The following is a 15,225-nucleotide window of genomic DNA, read 5'->3' on the forward strand; positions in this document are numbered from 1 at the left end:
TAAAAAGAGAATACCATAATTTATTCTTTTTCAACTTTGTGTACAGAAGTCATTCTTGGGGATAGAGTTCGAGGTTAAAGACCTCGGATTATTGAGATACTTTCTTCGCATCGAGGTGTGCATATCGAAGAAAGGGGTGTTCATTTCTCAACGAAAGTATGTGTTAGATTTGTTGGCTGAAACAGGCAAGCTTGGAGCTAAACCTATTGATATTCCCATTAGCAGAACCATAGGCTTAATGATGTAGATGGAGACCCATTAGATGATGTGGGAAGATTTCAACAATTGGTTGGGAGACTGATTTACCTCTCTCTCATGCGTCTGGATATTGCCAAGTGAGTGTGATTAGTCAGTTTATGCATATTAGTCAGTTTATGCATACTCCACATACACCCTACCTTGAGGCAGCCCATCATGTTCTTCGCTACCTCAAGGGTTCACCTGGTAAGGGGATATTATTTGGCCATCATGGACACCTGCGTGTTAAAGCCTATACTGATGCTGATTGGGTAAGGTTTGTGACAGATCGACTATCTACTTCAAGATATTACATGTTTGTTGGAGGTAATCTTGATTCATGGCAAAGCAAGAAATTGTCTATAGTAGCTAGATTTAGTGCAGAGGCGGAGTTCAGATCCATGGCACATGGAGGAGTTTGTGAGTTGTTATTGCTAAGAACGATGTTAGGTGAGTTGGGCTATCTTGTTTGCGAATCAATGAAGTTGTATTGTGACAATAAAGCTGCTATTAGCCTTGCCCACAATCCAGTTCAACAAGACAGGACAAAGCACATTGAAGTCGATCGACACTTCATCAAGGAAAAGCTTCGTCTTGGGCTGATTTGTACTCCATACGTCAACACACATGATCAAGTTGCTGATGTTTTAACTAAGGGTGTGAGCAAGACTTGCTTGCAAAATATGTAAGTCAAGATGGGCATGATAGATATCTTTGCACCAGCTTGAGGGGGAGTGTTGTCAAGGGCTTATTTGTTATTACTTATATAATATTGGGGATTATGTGTAATTTCTGAAACTTGCTAGCATAAATAGAATGTGGTGGAAGGATGAAAGTATTCTTTCATTCTTCCTCTCTTTCCCCATCTCTCTCTTTTTCTCTCATCCTCTTTCTTCTTTATTTATTCTTCTTCTTATACTTTACTCTTGATTTGATTATCTCTTCTTTTTTTTTTTTGATAAGTAAAAATATATTAGAAAAACGTTCAAAAGGGGAACGCATCCCTAATACAAGAGAAAAGATCTAAGGACCAATAGAATCCAAGAGATCAAAGAAATCATCAATCGAGGAGCATGTACTTCCTCTAACATAAAAGAATAAAGAACGAAGAATATGAATTTTTAAATTAGCTAAGGACGATTCTTTTCCTTCAAAGGATCTGTTATTTCTCTCACGCCACAAACACCACTAGACACAATGAGGAGCAATCTTCCAATAAGCACGAGCTTGTTTCTTAACAGGACAGCTTTTTCAAGCGTTAATCAATTGAGAGGAGTGCTTAGGCATTACCCAAAAAATGCCGAAAATGCTGAAAATAAAACTCCAACAACCAAACGCCACAGGACAATGCAAAAGAATGTGATCCACGGATTCACTATCATCTTTGCATAAACAACACCAATTAACAATGATGTTGCCTCTCTTTCTCAAATTGTCCAAAGTCAAATCTTCCCCAATGTGGCTGTCCAAACGAAGAACGCGATTCGAAGAGGGGCTTTAGAACACCACACGGACTTCCAAGGAAACTCGGAACCAACGAAATTGGATAAATGAATAAACATAGAGCGGACATCATACCGACCATGAGCCAAAGGAACCCACAAAATATCATCACACCCTCTGCCAATATCCTTCTGCCTATACAAAATATCCAAAAAAGCATAAACTTCCTCCATTTCCCAATCCTGAAAAGACCGCCTAAACCGCACATCCCACGTAACTCCATTGTTATCAAGATGATAACAATCAATCACGAAAACATGCTTATTAGTTGCAATGCTATAAAGCCTAGGAAATGAGTGTGAAAGCAACTGGTCGCCACACCAAAGATCCTCCCAAAAACGAACATGCCTGCCATTACGAACTTTGAATCTAATAAGAGTAGAGAAAACATCCCATCCCTTCCGAATAAATTTCCACAAACCAACGCCTCCCGTAATAGTGACTGGAAGAGATGACCAACCCCCACTCCCCTCACCAAAACGACACGAGACAACTCTTCTCCAGTGATGATGTCGTTCCCTTCCAAATCGCCATAACCACTTTCCTAAGAGAGCACGATTAAAAGGAACAATTTTTCGAATGCCTAACCCTCCGAATCTCAATGGTTGGCAAACTTGATCCCAATTAACAAGATGATACTTAAACTCCTCTCCCCTTCCACCCCACAGAAAATCCCTCTGAATTTTTTCAATTCTATCAGCAACAGAACATGGAATTTGAAACAAAGATAAAAAATAGGTAGGAAGGGATGAAAGAGTACTCTTTATAAGTGTGACTTTCCCACCCTTAGATAGATACTGCTTTTTCCATCCTGCTAATCTTTTCTCATATCTATTAATCACTGAGTCCCAATTCCCAACCAGAGTAGAAGAAACTCCCAAAGGCAATCCTAAATAAGGAAGAGGAAAAGAACCAACTCAGCACCCTAAAACAGCAGCTAAGGAGGAAATATCTGGAACATCCCCCACTGGAACAAGCACACTCTTTCCGACATTAATCTTAAGCCCAGAAACTGCTTGGAAGCAAGCAAGAGTGCACCTCAGATATCTGAGTTGAGAAATATCAGCATCACAAAATACCAAAGTATCATCAGCAAATAAAAGATGGGAAATCTGGATCTGATGATCAACATCTCTGCCAACTCTGAACCCCCTAATGTAACCCAAATCTTCCGCTTTTCTCATTAATCTAGTCAGACCTTCCATAACGATGAGAAAAAGAAAAGAAGATAATGGATCACCTTGTCGCAGACCACGTGAGCTAGCAAAAAAACCCGCAGGAGAGCCATTCACAAGAACAGAAAACATAACTGATGAGATACAAGTGTCAATCCATTTTATCCATCTATCACCAAATCCCATCCTCCGAAGAAGATATAAAACAAACTTCCAATTAACATGATCATAAGCTTTCTCGATATCAAGCTTACACAAAACGCCAGGAACCCCGCTTCTTAATCTAGAGTCAACACATTCCCCAGCAATAAGAACAGAATCCAAAATCTGCCTTCCACCAACAAAAGCGTTCTGCGATTCTAAGATAAGACCATCCAACACTTTACTCATCCTGGAAACAAGAACCTTGGCAATAAGCTTATATTGAGGAAGTGGAGTGCTCATGTTGTCTGCTTACAAAAAACTAAATTGGCTGATATTACTGTTGAGATTGTCAGGAGTCTTTGGGGATGTAGGTTTGTGGACTTTGAAGTTTTAAATGCAACAGGCACTTCAGGTGGTATTCTCCTCATGTGGGATCGTAGATGGTTGTCAAGTTTGAACTGTTGGAAGGGTATTTTCTCGGTGTCATGCATGTTTCAGATGGAAGAAGACAATTTCAAATGGACGTTTTCAGGTGTGTATGGGCCTGTTACTGATAGTGATAAACCAGTCCTGTGGGAAGAGCTTTGCTTTGTTAAGGATTTATGGTCATTGCCTTGGTGCTTAGGTGGGGATTTTAACTCTGTTAGATCCCCATTTGAGAGATCCACAGGAGGTAGGTGGTCTTCAAAAATGACCATGTTTTCAGAATTTATTGACAATAATTTTCTTATCGATCTTCCGTTGGAAGGAGCGGCTTTTACTTGGTCTAATGGTAGGGAACCGGTTACTTTTTCTCGATTGGATCGTTTCCTGATTTCTGGGGCTTGGGAAGAGCATTTCCCGGATGTCTCTCAGGCTGTGTTGGTTAGAGTCACATCTGATCATGTACCTCTTGTTTTGGATTGTGGTGGTTTGAGGTCTAGACGCACTCCTTTCAAATTCGAAAACATGTGGCTTAGATCTGAAGACTTTCAAGGGAAGGTTCAGTCTTGGTGGCAAAAAGGGTCTTTCACAGGCTCTGCTAGTTATGTGTTAGCTAGAAAGCTTCAGTTTCTTAAAACTGAGCTTAAGAGATGGAATAAAGAAGTTTTTGGGAATCTTGAATGGAAAAAGAATAGAGCCCTTGCTGATATTGCTGAGCTTGATCGTTTAGCTGAGGTGGGACAGAGTAGGGAGTCTTTACGCTCTCAAAGAGCCTCTTGTCAAGCGGTTTTTGCTGAGATTGCTCATATGGAGGAGATTTCGTGGCGTCAAAAGTCTCGGGCTTTGTGGTTAAAAGATGGTGATCGGAATACAAAATTCTTTCATAGACTGGCCAATGCTCACAGAAGGTGTAATCATATCGGAAGTATTCGGGTTAATGGTTTTGATTTGTGGAGAGAAGAAGATGTGCGCGGAGGAATTGCTTCTTTTTACCAGCAGCTTTACACTGAAACTTTGGATCGAAGACCTACTCTTGATGGTCTTCCATTTAATACTATTTCTGCGATGGATAGGGATAGTATTGAGATTCCATTCACGGAAGAGGAAGTGCTTAAGGCACTTTCTAGTTGCAACGGGGACAAAGCACCAGGGCCAGACGGATTTACTATGCGCTTTTTTAAGGAGAGTTGGGAGGTGGTGCGAGAGGAGGTGATGAGTACTTTTCAGGATTTTTATTCTCATGGCACATTTGAAAAATCTTTGAATGATTTGATTATCTCTTAAAGTCAACAATATGTGCATAATACACATGCATAGATGCATACAGAATAATGTCAAAATATTTGTATTCATATTCATGTAAAAGCATTCAAATATATGCTCATACATGAGTGCCCTATACAATATATACACATACCTACATAATTACATATGTATATATGTGTTGTGCAAATAATTAATCCTGTCTTAGAAAGTTTGTTGAAGAAGTATAATAGTCATTTTTTATTTGAACAAGTAGTAATTAAGCTTGCTTTGAATTACTAAGTTATTATTTAGGAAACTAAAAAGGTGTTATTAAAGCTGAATGGAGATTCTAAAGTCCGCCAAAGAAAGACTATACATTATTGATTGTATTATAAAAGAACAGCCCCTTTAATCTGCCGCAACAAGTCTATCAATATAATTTTTATATATTATCATTTTAATAATAATTTCCCAAAATTCTCCCAAATTCTCCATTAGAATCTAGGCTTCAACGCAGATTGAAGTAATCATAGTCTTCCTCAACAGTAGTAAGTGGGCCGCCTTCATTTTCTGTTTGGTGCAGAATGCATATAACCCTTGTTGAAAGATATAAAATTTGAAGAGAGAAATTATACATGAAGAACACAACACACAAAGCCCAAATGGCTACATCACTTTTGTTATATTATCTCTTAATCTTGTTTACAATCAGCACCTCTATTTACAGGTGAATGAAAAAATACAAGTGATAAATATGGAAATACAATGATGGAGGATTCCTAAAATCAATTACATAAATCACTCCAATCAATATTCTATAATAAGCTAAAATCACCCCTATGATATTCTCCAACACCCCCCCCCCCCCCCCCCACCCAAGTTGGTACAAGGATATTTTAACTCAAGTGTCCAACTTGAAACTAAATAGGAGTTGTCGAGAGTCTGAGACGAGTTGATCTGAATATCCAAGACAAGTTGATCCAAAGATCCGAGGCGAGTTGATCCGGAGATCCGAAAATGAGTTGATCCGAAGATCCAAGACGAGTTGATTCGAAGATCTGAAACAAGGAGAGTATAAAGTAGGGTATGATAAAATAGGCGATTTCAAGATTGAAAGAAAATCTGTATATTGCCTTCCTTTGAATGGTTTACAATGCTTTAGTTAAATAGGACATACAAGGGGCTAAAAAAAGGAAACTACAAGCTGACTACAAGCTGTGACAGCAAACTACAGGCTGTAATTACAGGCTGTATACTAACAGAAGCTACAGGCTGTGCACTAATAGAAGCTATAGGTTATACACTAAAATATCCCCTAAAATCTGGTCATTGACTATCTATATTTACACGCCTATCATATCCCCTAAAATATGGTCTTATTAAAACCAAATATCTCTTTTTCAACACTCCCCCTCCAGCTAGCTTGTAGATGTCTTCCATTGCTAGCTTGCTTCTTAAAACTTCAAACTGTTTCTTGTGTAGTCCTTTGGTAAGGATGTCTGCAGCTTGTTCAGTAGTAGAGACATAAGGAATGCAAATCATACCACAGTCAAGCTTTTCCTTAATAAAGTGTTTGTCAACTTCCACATGTTTGGTTCTGTCGTGGAGGACTGGATTATGAGCAATTGAAATGGCAACTTTGTTGTCACAGTAGACTCTCATTGGAGGAGAAACAATAACCTTCAAATCTTCAAGGAGTCTTTTTAACCATATAGCTTCGCAAATCCCATGGGCGAGTGCTCTGAAGTCGGCTTTTGCACTACTCCTCGCTACTACATTTTGTTTCTTGCTTCGCCACGTGACTAAGTTTCCTCCAACGAAGGTGCAATATCCTGAGGTAGATCGTCTATCAACTATACTGCCTACCCAATCAGCATCTGTGTACACCTCCACTTGTAAATGACCTTGTTTCTTGAACATAAGTCCTTTACCTAGTGAGCCCTTTAAGTACCTCAGAATCCTGTACACTGCTTCAAAGTGTTCCTGTCCAGGAGAGTGCATGAACTGACTCACCATACTGACTGCAAATGCTATATCTGGGCGTGTGTGAGATAAGTAAATTAGTCCTCCCACCAATCTCTGATATCTTTCACGATCAACCATATTCTCGGGTTCGGCAGCTTCTAACTTCAGGTTGACTTCAATTGGAGTGTCGGCAGCTTTACACCCGAGTAGTCCTGTCTCATTAAGCAAATCAAGTACATATTTTCGTTGATTCACGAAAATTCCTTCTCTTGACTTGGCAAATTCCATTCCAAGGAAGTATTTTAATGCTCCCAGATCTTTGACTTCAAAATCTTTAGCAAGTTTCTTCTTCAGTCTGGTCAACTCTTCAATGTCATCACCTGTCAAAATTATATCATCCACATACACAATTAAAATGGCAATTTTCCCTTCCTCACCGTGTTTGTAGAACATGGTATGGTCTGCCTGACTCTGATGATACCCATGACTCTTCACAGCCTTTCCAAAACGTTCAAACCACGCTCTTGGAGACTGTTTCAAACCGTACAGGGATTTTTTGAGTTTACAGACTTTGCTCTGACTGTGTTTTCCTTCGAACCCAGGTGGCAAGCTCATAAACACTTCTTCTTCCAAGTCTCCATTTAAAAAGGCATTTTTTATGTCCAATTGATGTAATGGCCAATTAGAATTGACTGCCAATGACAATAAGACTCGGATAGAATTTATTTTTGCTACAGGAGCAAACGTCTCTTGGTAATCAATGCCGTACGTTTGCGTAAAACCTTTCGCCACAAGTCTTGCCTTTTTCCTTTCCACACTACCATCAGCTTTACACTTAATAGTGAAAACCCATTTACACCCAACAGTTTTCTTTCCTTTGGGTAAGTCAACTATCTCCCACGTTCCACTCCTTTTAAGAGCATTCATCTCCTCTAACACTGCTGATTTCCAATTCGGATCATCTAGTGCTTCCTGAATGTTTATTGGAACAAACAAGTGAGAAATATTTGAAGTAAAGGCCCTATGTTTATGGGAAAGTTTATCATAAGACAAGTATTTGGCAATGGGATGCTGGGTACAGGTTCGGATTCCTTTTCTAACAGCTATAGGGATATCAAGGTCTACAGGAACTTGGCTAGGTGTCTCTGTACGATTAGAAATAGTAGGGACAACTGTAGACAAGTTAGGATTTAGAGTACCTTGAGTGTTCAGGGAGTCATTGCTCGAGACCTCTGATTGGCCTTGCTCAGGTACAATAATAGGCTCTCTACTCTTTTGATGAGTCTTTTTTCTGTTATAAACCAGAAGCTCAGGATTCGGTTTTTTTGGAACCGTTGGTAGGATTTCTCCCCCTATTGGAGATACAGTAAGGCTCGGCAGATTAGGACTAGGAGGCCCCGGGTTTCCTGATTCTAGAACATCATTTTCTTGTTTAAAAAGATCAGTGTTTGTAGTAATAGAGTGTGAGACAATAGTTTTAGGTAAGGGAATATTAGTAGAAATCTCCCAAAAATTTTCTTCACTCTCTTTCTCCCCCTGAAGAAAAGTTTTCTGAAAATAAGGATGATTTTCTAGAAAAAAAAAACATCCATACTGATAAACATTTTTTTTGTTGTCGGATTGAAGCATTTGTACCCCTTTTTATTCGGGGCATACCCAACAAATACACATTTTTCAGCCCGAGGATCCAATTTAGATCGAAGTCTACTAGGTAAATGGACAAAGACAGTGCACCCAAATACTTTCAAAGGCAGGTTTGAATAAATCCGAGTTTCAGGAAAAGATTTTTTAAGGCTTTCAAGGGGTGTAAAATAGTTAAGAACACGAGTAGGCATCCTGTTAATCAAATATGTTGCTGTTAAAACGGCTTCACCCCACAAATACTTAGGAACATTCATTGAAAACATGATGGCACGAGAAACTTCAAGTAAATGTTTATTCTTTCTTTCAGCAATTCCGTTTTGTTGGGGTGTGTCAACACAAGTGGATTGGTGAAAAATTCCTTTTTCTGTTAAAAAACTTCCTAAAACTTCATTAAAGTATTCGGTGCCGTTATCAGTATGAAGAATGCCAATTTTTGTTTGAAATTGATTTTCAATCATCATATAAAAATCCTTGAATAATTTTTCAACTTCAGATTTTTCATTCATTAAATACACCCAACACAAACGTGTATGATCATCAATAAAAGTCACAAACCATTTTTTTCAAGAAAGAGTTGTGATCCTAGAAGGGCCCCAAACATCGCTATGGATTAAATAAAATGGTTTTGATGTTTGGTAAGGTTTAGGAGAATACGTAGTACGATGACTCTTTGATAAAAAACAATTCTCACAATAAAAAGATGAACAATCCAATCCTTTAAACAAAGAAGGAAATAATTTTTTAAGATAAGGGAAACTAGGATGCCCTAGTCTAAAATGCCATAGCATTATTTGTTCTCTAACAGGGATAGAACGAAAACTACTCAAACCTTGAGCCTTTTTATTACTTGAAATATCATCTTCAAAATAGTAGAGACCATCTATCATCTTAGCACTGCCAATCGTCTTCCCCAAGCTCTGGTCCTGAAATTCACAATAGGATTCAAAACAGATAACACGACAATTAGAGTCTTTGGACAATTTACTAACTGATAAAAGGTTACAAGCAAGCTTAAGGACATGAAGGATAGACTTAAGATCAATAATTTTTGAAAGTTTCACTAAACCTTTGCCTGCAATAGGAGAATAAGAACCATCAGCTATTCTGATTTTTTTTTCAGAGCCAGAACAGGGTGAATAAGTTTGAAATAAATGAGAACAACTTGTCATATGGTCAGAAGCCCCTGAATCAATGATCCATGGGGTAACACTGGAATTTGAACGACAAGATAAGGCCTTCGGGTTGTTACCTGTTTGAGCAAGAGAAACATTAGGAGTACCAGATGAGGAATTGAATTTCAGCAATTTTAGAAGATGACCCATCTGTTCTTTGCTGAAGGGAAGTGCCTCGGCTTCATAAGCTGATGGGGCTCGGTTGAATCTGCCTTCCTGGTTGAATCTGCCTTCCTGCTTACTCTTCCAATTCGCTGGTTTACCATGAATTTTCCAGCAGGTTTCACGGGTATGGTGAGGCTTGTTGCAGTGGTCACACCAAAGACGGGGCTTTTCATTATGTTTCCTGCCAATATTCGCTTCAGATGCGACCAAGGCAGAGGTCTCAACAGCACCATTTGATAACTTTAGTCACGTGGCGAAGCAAGAAACAAAATGTAGTAGCGAGGAGTAGTGCAAAAGCCGAGTTCAGAGCACTCGCCCATGGGATTTGCGAAGGAAGTTTTCACCATTTAGCCGAATTGTGGTAATCTGGACCGAGTGTGTCTGAGAGTTTTGGACTTGGGACTCAAAGGTCTTGGTCTTGGACTCGGGTATGTCATCAGACATGGTGATTAGAGTTGTTTGGAAGAGAAAAAAAAAAAGGAACAGCTAGGGGTTTTTTTTTCAGAAGAATCGGTAAGATGCTCTGATACCAAATAGGCGATTTCAAGATTGAAAGAAAATCTGTATATTGCCTTCCTTTGAATGGTTTACAATGCTTTAGTTAAATAGGACATACAAGGGGCTAAAAATAGGAAACTACAAGCTGACTACAAGCTGTGACAGCAAACTACAGGCTGTATACTAACAGAAGCTACAGGCTGTGCACTAATAGAAGCTATAGGTTATACACTAAAATATCCCCTAAAATCTGGTCATTGACTATCTATATTTACACGCCTATCATATCCCCTAAAACATGGTCTTATTAAAACCAAATATCTCTTTTTCAACAGATAAACCTACTCTGATATCATGTTGAAAGATATAAAAAATGCACACAACCCACCCGTGTGTACCCTTTACCGTCTCATAAACCTATATTCATTGCTTCAAGATAGACTAGGTTGTAGATCATAACGGATCTGTTTCACATGGGATAACGAGCTGCATAATTCAAAATCCCAGGAAAACTTCTAAAAGGATCAAAGAGCAGAAAAAGGAGAAATTAGTTTTCATGTTAAATGACCACAAAGACCTCAATCACAAGTTTTTTTAATTAAAAAAATAAACAAAAAACAAAAAAAAAAAGGAAACTTCCTCCAGCCAAACGTAGGTAAATAATTAACCTGCCCCAGAAAACAGTTTAAAGGAAGGTTTAAAAAGATCCATATTTATGAACATGTGCAATATACACAAATATATCCACACGTGGGAAGCATCTAGGAAATTTGAGTAAATAGCTATGCACATATACAACAGGAAGCTCATACCATGGCTACTAGTAGGTACATTTCAATTCTCTCCAAAATTTTCTTTAATCTTCTGACATTAAATTTGTGGTTGAAGAGATTATATAATTAGGTTATTTAACTCTCGTGGGTGGTATGGACATATTCTATAGATGCACCCGAGAGGAGAGAGATTGATTTTCATAGAGGGTAAGAGAAAAAGAGGTCGACCAAAACTAACATGGAATGAAGTGATAAGAAATGATTATAAAAAATTATGTCTAGTAGCATATATGGCTTAAGATAGAAAAGAGTGGATAATGAGAATCCATGTGGCCAACCCCCTTTGTACGGGATAAAGGCAAGGATGATGATGATAGCGACGACGACATAAGATTTTTACTTCCTGATTCGATGTTATACAAAATGATAATCCAGATTTAATATCCGTTTGATGACTTAGTTTAGTACTTAATTCTCAATACAAAAGTACTTTAAAGTGTTTGATAACGCAGTGTGGCTCCTACTTTTGCAATAAAAATTGGGGTAAATTTTCAAGTGAGGGGGGCTTCACTTGTCACTGAACACTTAAAATTTGTAGTAGTATTAAAGAAATTCTCAATTTATATTAGCACTTAAAATTTAACTCTTGAAATTTTCAGCACTTAATTTTCAGTTTTATCAAACAGCACCTTATAGAATTTTCCATAATGCAGATCTTAATTTGTAATGTTGTGTTGCATTATTTTACACGAGCATACACCATGAACAAGGAACTGTTCAGATCATTATATTCTCATAAAACACAAAAAGATGAATTACATGCAACCCAAGGTGAATTAGCAATGCAACCTAGTAAAAAATGATAGAAATAATGGTAAGATTGAAGTGTCAAAAATATGGCATAGAATATGGTGTACCAATCCACACAAATATAAATCACATCTCAAGAGCCAAGAAATATACATACTTGCGTTTCTTTAATCACTCATTTTGGTGCAGATGATGCACGGTGTTCCACAAACTTCCATGGAGGTCTCACGGCATTGGACAAAGGAATTCCAAATTCTAGAATGCTCCTAAGCCATTTGACCCTATTTGCAAGTTCCTCCAAATCCATAATTGCGGCTTCTAAAGTGTCAGAGCACATAGAATTTATGGAAATGCTTCCACCAGTTCTCATCTTCTTTGAGGAATCCTCGCGATAATAAAGGTCTTCCCCAGCATGCCCTTCAGTTTCCGTATTTGTTTCTGGCATGTGCATCGCCTCCTTGGAAACAGGGATGCTTAACGGTTGTTTCAGCACGTCCCTTGGTACAGACAGCTTTGCTTCATCCAGAGCTGGTAATGACTTCTCTGAAATATGATTAAAAGAGGAATCATTAAATGACAATCCAGCCTAATACTGCATCTGATGAACTAGGGAAAAAGGACCGCAACTGATGCTATAATATGTGTATATATTTGGTATGCAAGTCACTCAAACAAACCCCAAACCCCCCTCCCCCCCCCCCCCCCCCCCCCCCAAAAAAAAAAAAGGGGGAGGGCGGGGGGGGGGATTGAACTCTCGACCTTTCATTTGAAAAGAGATACTAGTATGCTGTACTATACGTTAAACTCTCAAAGCACCAATGACAAAATGCACAGAAATAAGCAGATGAAGGATCCATTCAAGATGTTACCAAATTTCCCACTAAAGAAGAGTGATGCCAGACTTCAATGCTGAGTAGTATCTAATCAGTATCTAGATTTTTGTTAGTCATAGACATTATAAATGGTATACCAGCCTAAAAATGGTCTCCCAACTAAAGAGACTGTTTACCTCTGCCAAATTCAGAACTTGATATATTTCAATCAGTTTCTAGAGAGCCTGATCGCTAATTTAATTGAACTGAATCCAATTCAGATAAAAGAAACTAAGTTTTAAAAAAAAACTTGCACCATAAATGTTTAGATTGCTTCATATCTTACCTTGATTCACCAGCTGAATCAGCCGAGCACAAGGATGAAAGTTTTCATCATCCTGAATCAGCCGAGCCTGATCAGCACATGATAAAGAGAGAATCAATGCCATGTAAATATTGTGCAACATCAAAAGACAAAAAACGTTTCTAGCAATGACAAGGCAGAAGAAGCATCCCAATTACATAATAAACAAAGGTAGAAATACAAATAGACAAGGTACAGATAATAGTAGCAAGTAAAAGTTGCTGTCTGTATCATTAAGCAGCTGCCAAAGGACTCGAGAAAATAGGATTATTATCAGTAATAATGAAAGATGAGCAAAAATAACTATTAGGTTTATATAACTTAGAACTGAACACAAGTCTCGATCCTTCAAATTCTATTCAAAAGATATCTTTTTTTTTAATCAAAAGTTCGAAGCCTTCAACAACTAGCAAGTACTTGTTTGGAAATTGCAATTGGTATGCATAATCATAAAGCCAGTCAAATTACATGAGTGATTAAAGGGTAAGCTGAGTCAAAAATTTACTCCAAGGCAAAGTTGTCAAGTCAAAATAGAGATTACAACAAAATGCCAGCAATCTAGAGTTAAATTCCAAAACAGCAAACAAGGGAGTTCCGATATTTTGTTTAAGTTCTCCCATTATGTTCTCTTGTTATATGGCTATGCATCAACAACCAAGTAAAAAGTCAGGCCAATACTAAACAAACAATGGATATTGAAGAATGATTATTTGTCTCCAAAAAGTTGTCAAGCTCAAAGTGTGGTCAAGTGTATTACCAAAATTTTGCTATCCAAAAGCATTACAACATCCCCTCTTGGGAGCGCTCCCCTCTTAAGCACCTTTAATGAATAAATTATTGTTAAAGCATTACAACTACTGTAAGGAATAAATTATTGTTAAACCATTTTCGGCTATTTGTGTATTCTCTTGGGAGCGCTCCCCTCTTCAGCAACTTTAATAGAATCTTACTTGTAAACAAAATAAAATAAAAAAATCTAATGAAATCGTGCATAACCAGCGGCAATAGAAAATGGCAACCTATGGGAATATCACAATTTTGTGGAGAACAACCGAGACCCATACGGCAATTCAAAGGACCACCATTGGTACTATCTTGTTTCCTTCTTTTATAAGCTACGTTCATAATTTAGATTGGTAATGGGATACAAAAGTACCGATTAAGTAGAATAATAACAGAATAATCTGCAAGTAGAATAACAACAGAATATACACAACATTGAAATTAAGATTGAATGAAAGAAAAAATGAAAAAACAGGGAGATACAAATATGCATAGTTTACTCTCTCTCTCTCTCTCTTATCCTCCTCCTACTACTCTTTTTATTCTTCTTCTTATACTTTACTCTTGATTTGATTATATCTTAAAGTCAACATGGTATCAGAGCTTGGTTTGTAAAGCTCTAGGTGTGTAGTTGAAACCTTAGGGCAAGTTTGTGTAAACCCTAGTGGGTGTGAAGGGTTTTGAAGAAATTCCAAGATGGGATTTGTTTGCAAGGAAGTAGTGTTAATCACATCCACACATACCGAAAGTGTTTAGTTGTGTTTGTTATGTTCACATTCATCATCGCAAGGACAAAATGGACCATAAGGCAATCCGATGTGTCTTTCTTGGATACTCTGCCACTCAGAAAGGGTATCGGTGTTATAACCCTGCCACTAGTCGTCGCTTTGTCTCCATGGATGTTACATTCTTTGAGTCTGTTCCTTTTTTTTTTCCACTGCTCGGGATTCTCTACTGGGGGAGACTACTATACAGGTAGAGAATATGTTGTCCATTCAGAGGGAATGCCCCCTTCCTTTGCCTTTTCCCATTCAGGGGGAGCTTCTAACTAAGGTGCCTACATCAAGTCCTCGTAACAATAATGATTTGCAGCAAGGAAAGCAGCCAATTGCCTACACTAGGAGGGCAAAACAAGTCATTGACTCACCCCAGGACCAAAAAGTCTCCCTCGATCCAGGTAATTCCTCAGTTGACATTGATACTCCTGATTCTTTTCCCAATAGCATTTTTGTTGATCTTGATGTCCCTATTGCCTATCATAAGGGTGTTCGTAGTTGTACAAAACATTCCATATCTCAGTTTGTATTCTATGATGCCTTATCTCCAACATATTGTGTTTTCACTTCGTGTATCTCCTCTGTATCTGTTCCTTCTAGTGTTTCAGATGCTCTCAATCAAACTCCATGGAAGGAAGCTATGATTGAAGAGATGAAGGCCCTTGAGAAGAATGGTAATTGAGATATTGTTTCATTACCTAGGGGTAAGAAACCAGTAGGCTGCAAATGGGTCTAC

The 15,225-nt window shown here is 38.2% G+C and overlaps 2 protein-coding genes across 4 annotated transcripts in view; both read right to left on the reverse strand.

Annotated features, from left to right (window-relative positions):
• LOC132297535 (uncharacterized) overlaps nt 1–15,225 on the reverse strand; it is a 57,975-nt gene that overhangs the window by 21,228 nt on the left and 21,522 nt on the right. For all 3 annotated transcript variants that reach the window (XR_009479261.1, XR_009479245.1, XM_059794924.1), the window contains 2 exons: nt 12,913–12,979; nt 11,912–12,297 (listed from right to left, as the gene is read on the reverse strand). Coding sequence is in view for 1 of the 3 variants with exons in the window: in XM_059794924.1 (XP_059650907.1) it covers nt 11,930–12,297; nt 12,913–12,979 (435 nt within the window). In the remaining 2 variants the exon portion in view is untranslated. The remainder of the gene's footprint in view (nt 1–11,911; nt 12,298–12,912; nt 12,980–15,225) is intronic.
• LOC132272538 (uncharacterized) lies at nt 1,680–3,359 on the reverse strand. The gene is made up of 2 exons (XM_059773669.1): nt 2,665–3,359; nt 1,680–2,571 (listed from the first exon to the last, which is right to left on the reverse strand). The coding sequence occupies exons 1-2, from the start codon at nt 3,357–3,359 to the stop codon at nt 1,680–1,682; spliced, it is 1,587 nt and encodes a 528-aa protein (XP_059629652.1).

This window comes from Cornus florida, unplaced genomic scaffold (genome assembly GCF_030987335.1).
Source record: "Cornus florida cultivar Cherokee Brave unplaced genomic scaffold, ASM3098733v1 CherokeeBrave_3.0.0_Hap2_Chr01, whole genome shotgun sequence".
Taxonomy (NCBI): Eukaryota; Viridiplantae; Streptophyta; class Magnoliopsida; order Cornales; family Cornaceae; genus Cornus; species Cornus florida.

Bases quoted from the DNA above. Each gene is read 5' to 3' on its own strand.
- LOC132272538 (XM_059773669.1), bottom strand. From the start codon at position 3,359: ATGAGCACTCCACTTCCTCAATATAAGCTTATTGCCAAGGTTCTTGTT. The intron at 2,572-2,664 runs GTGCTGAGTTGG...AGTGATTAATAG, and splicing joins TCCTTAGCTGCTGTTTTAGG to ATATGAGAAAAGATTAGCAG.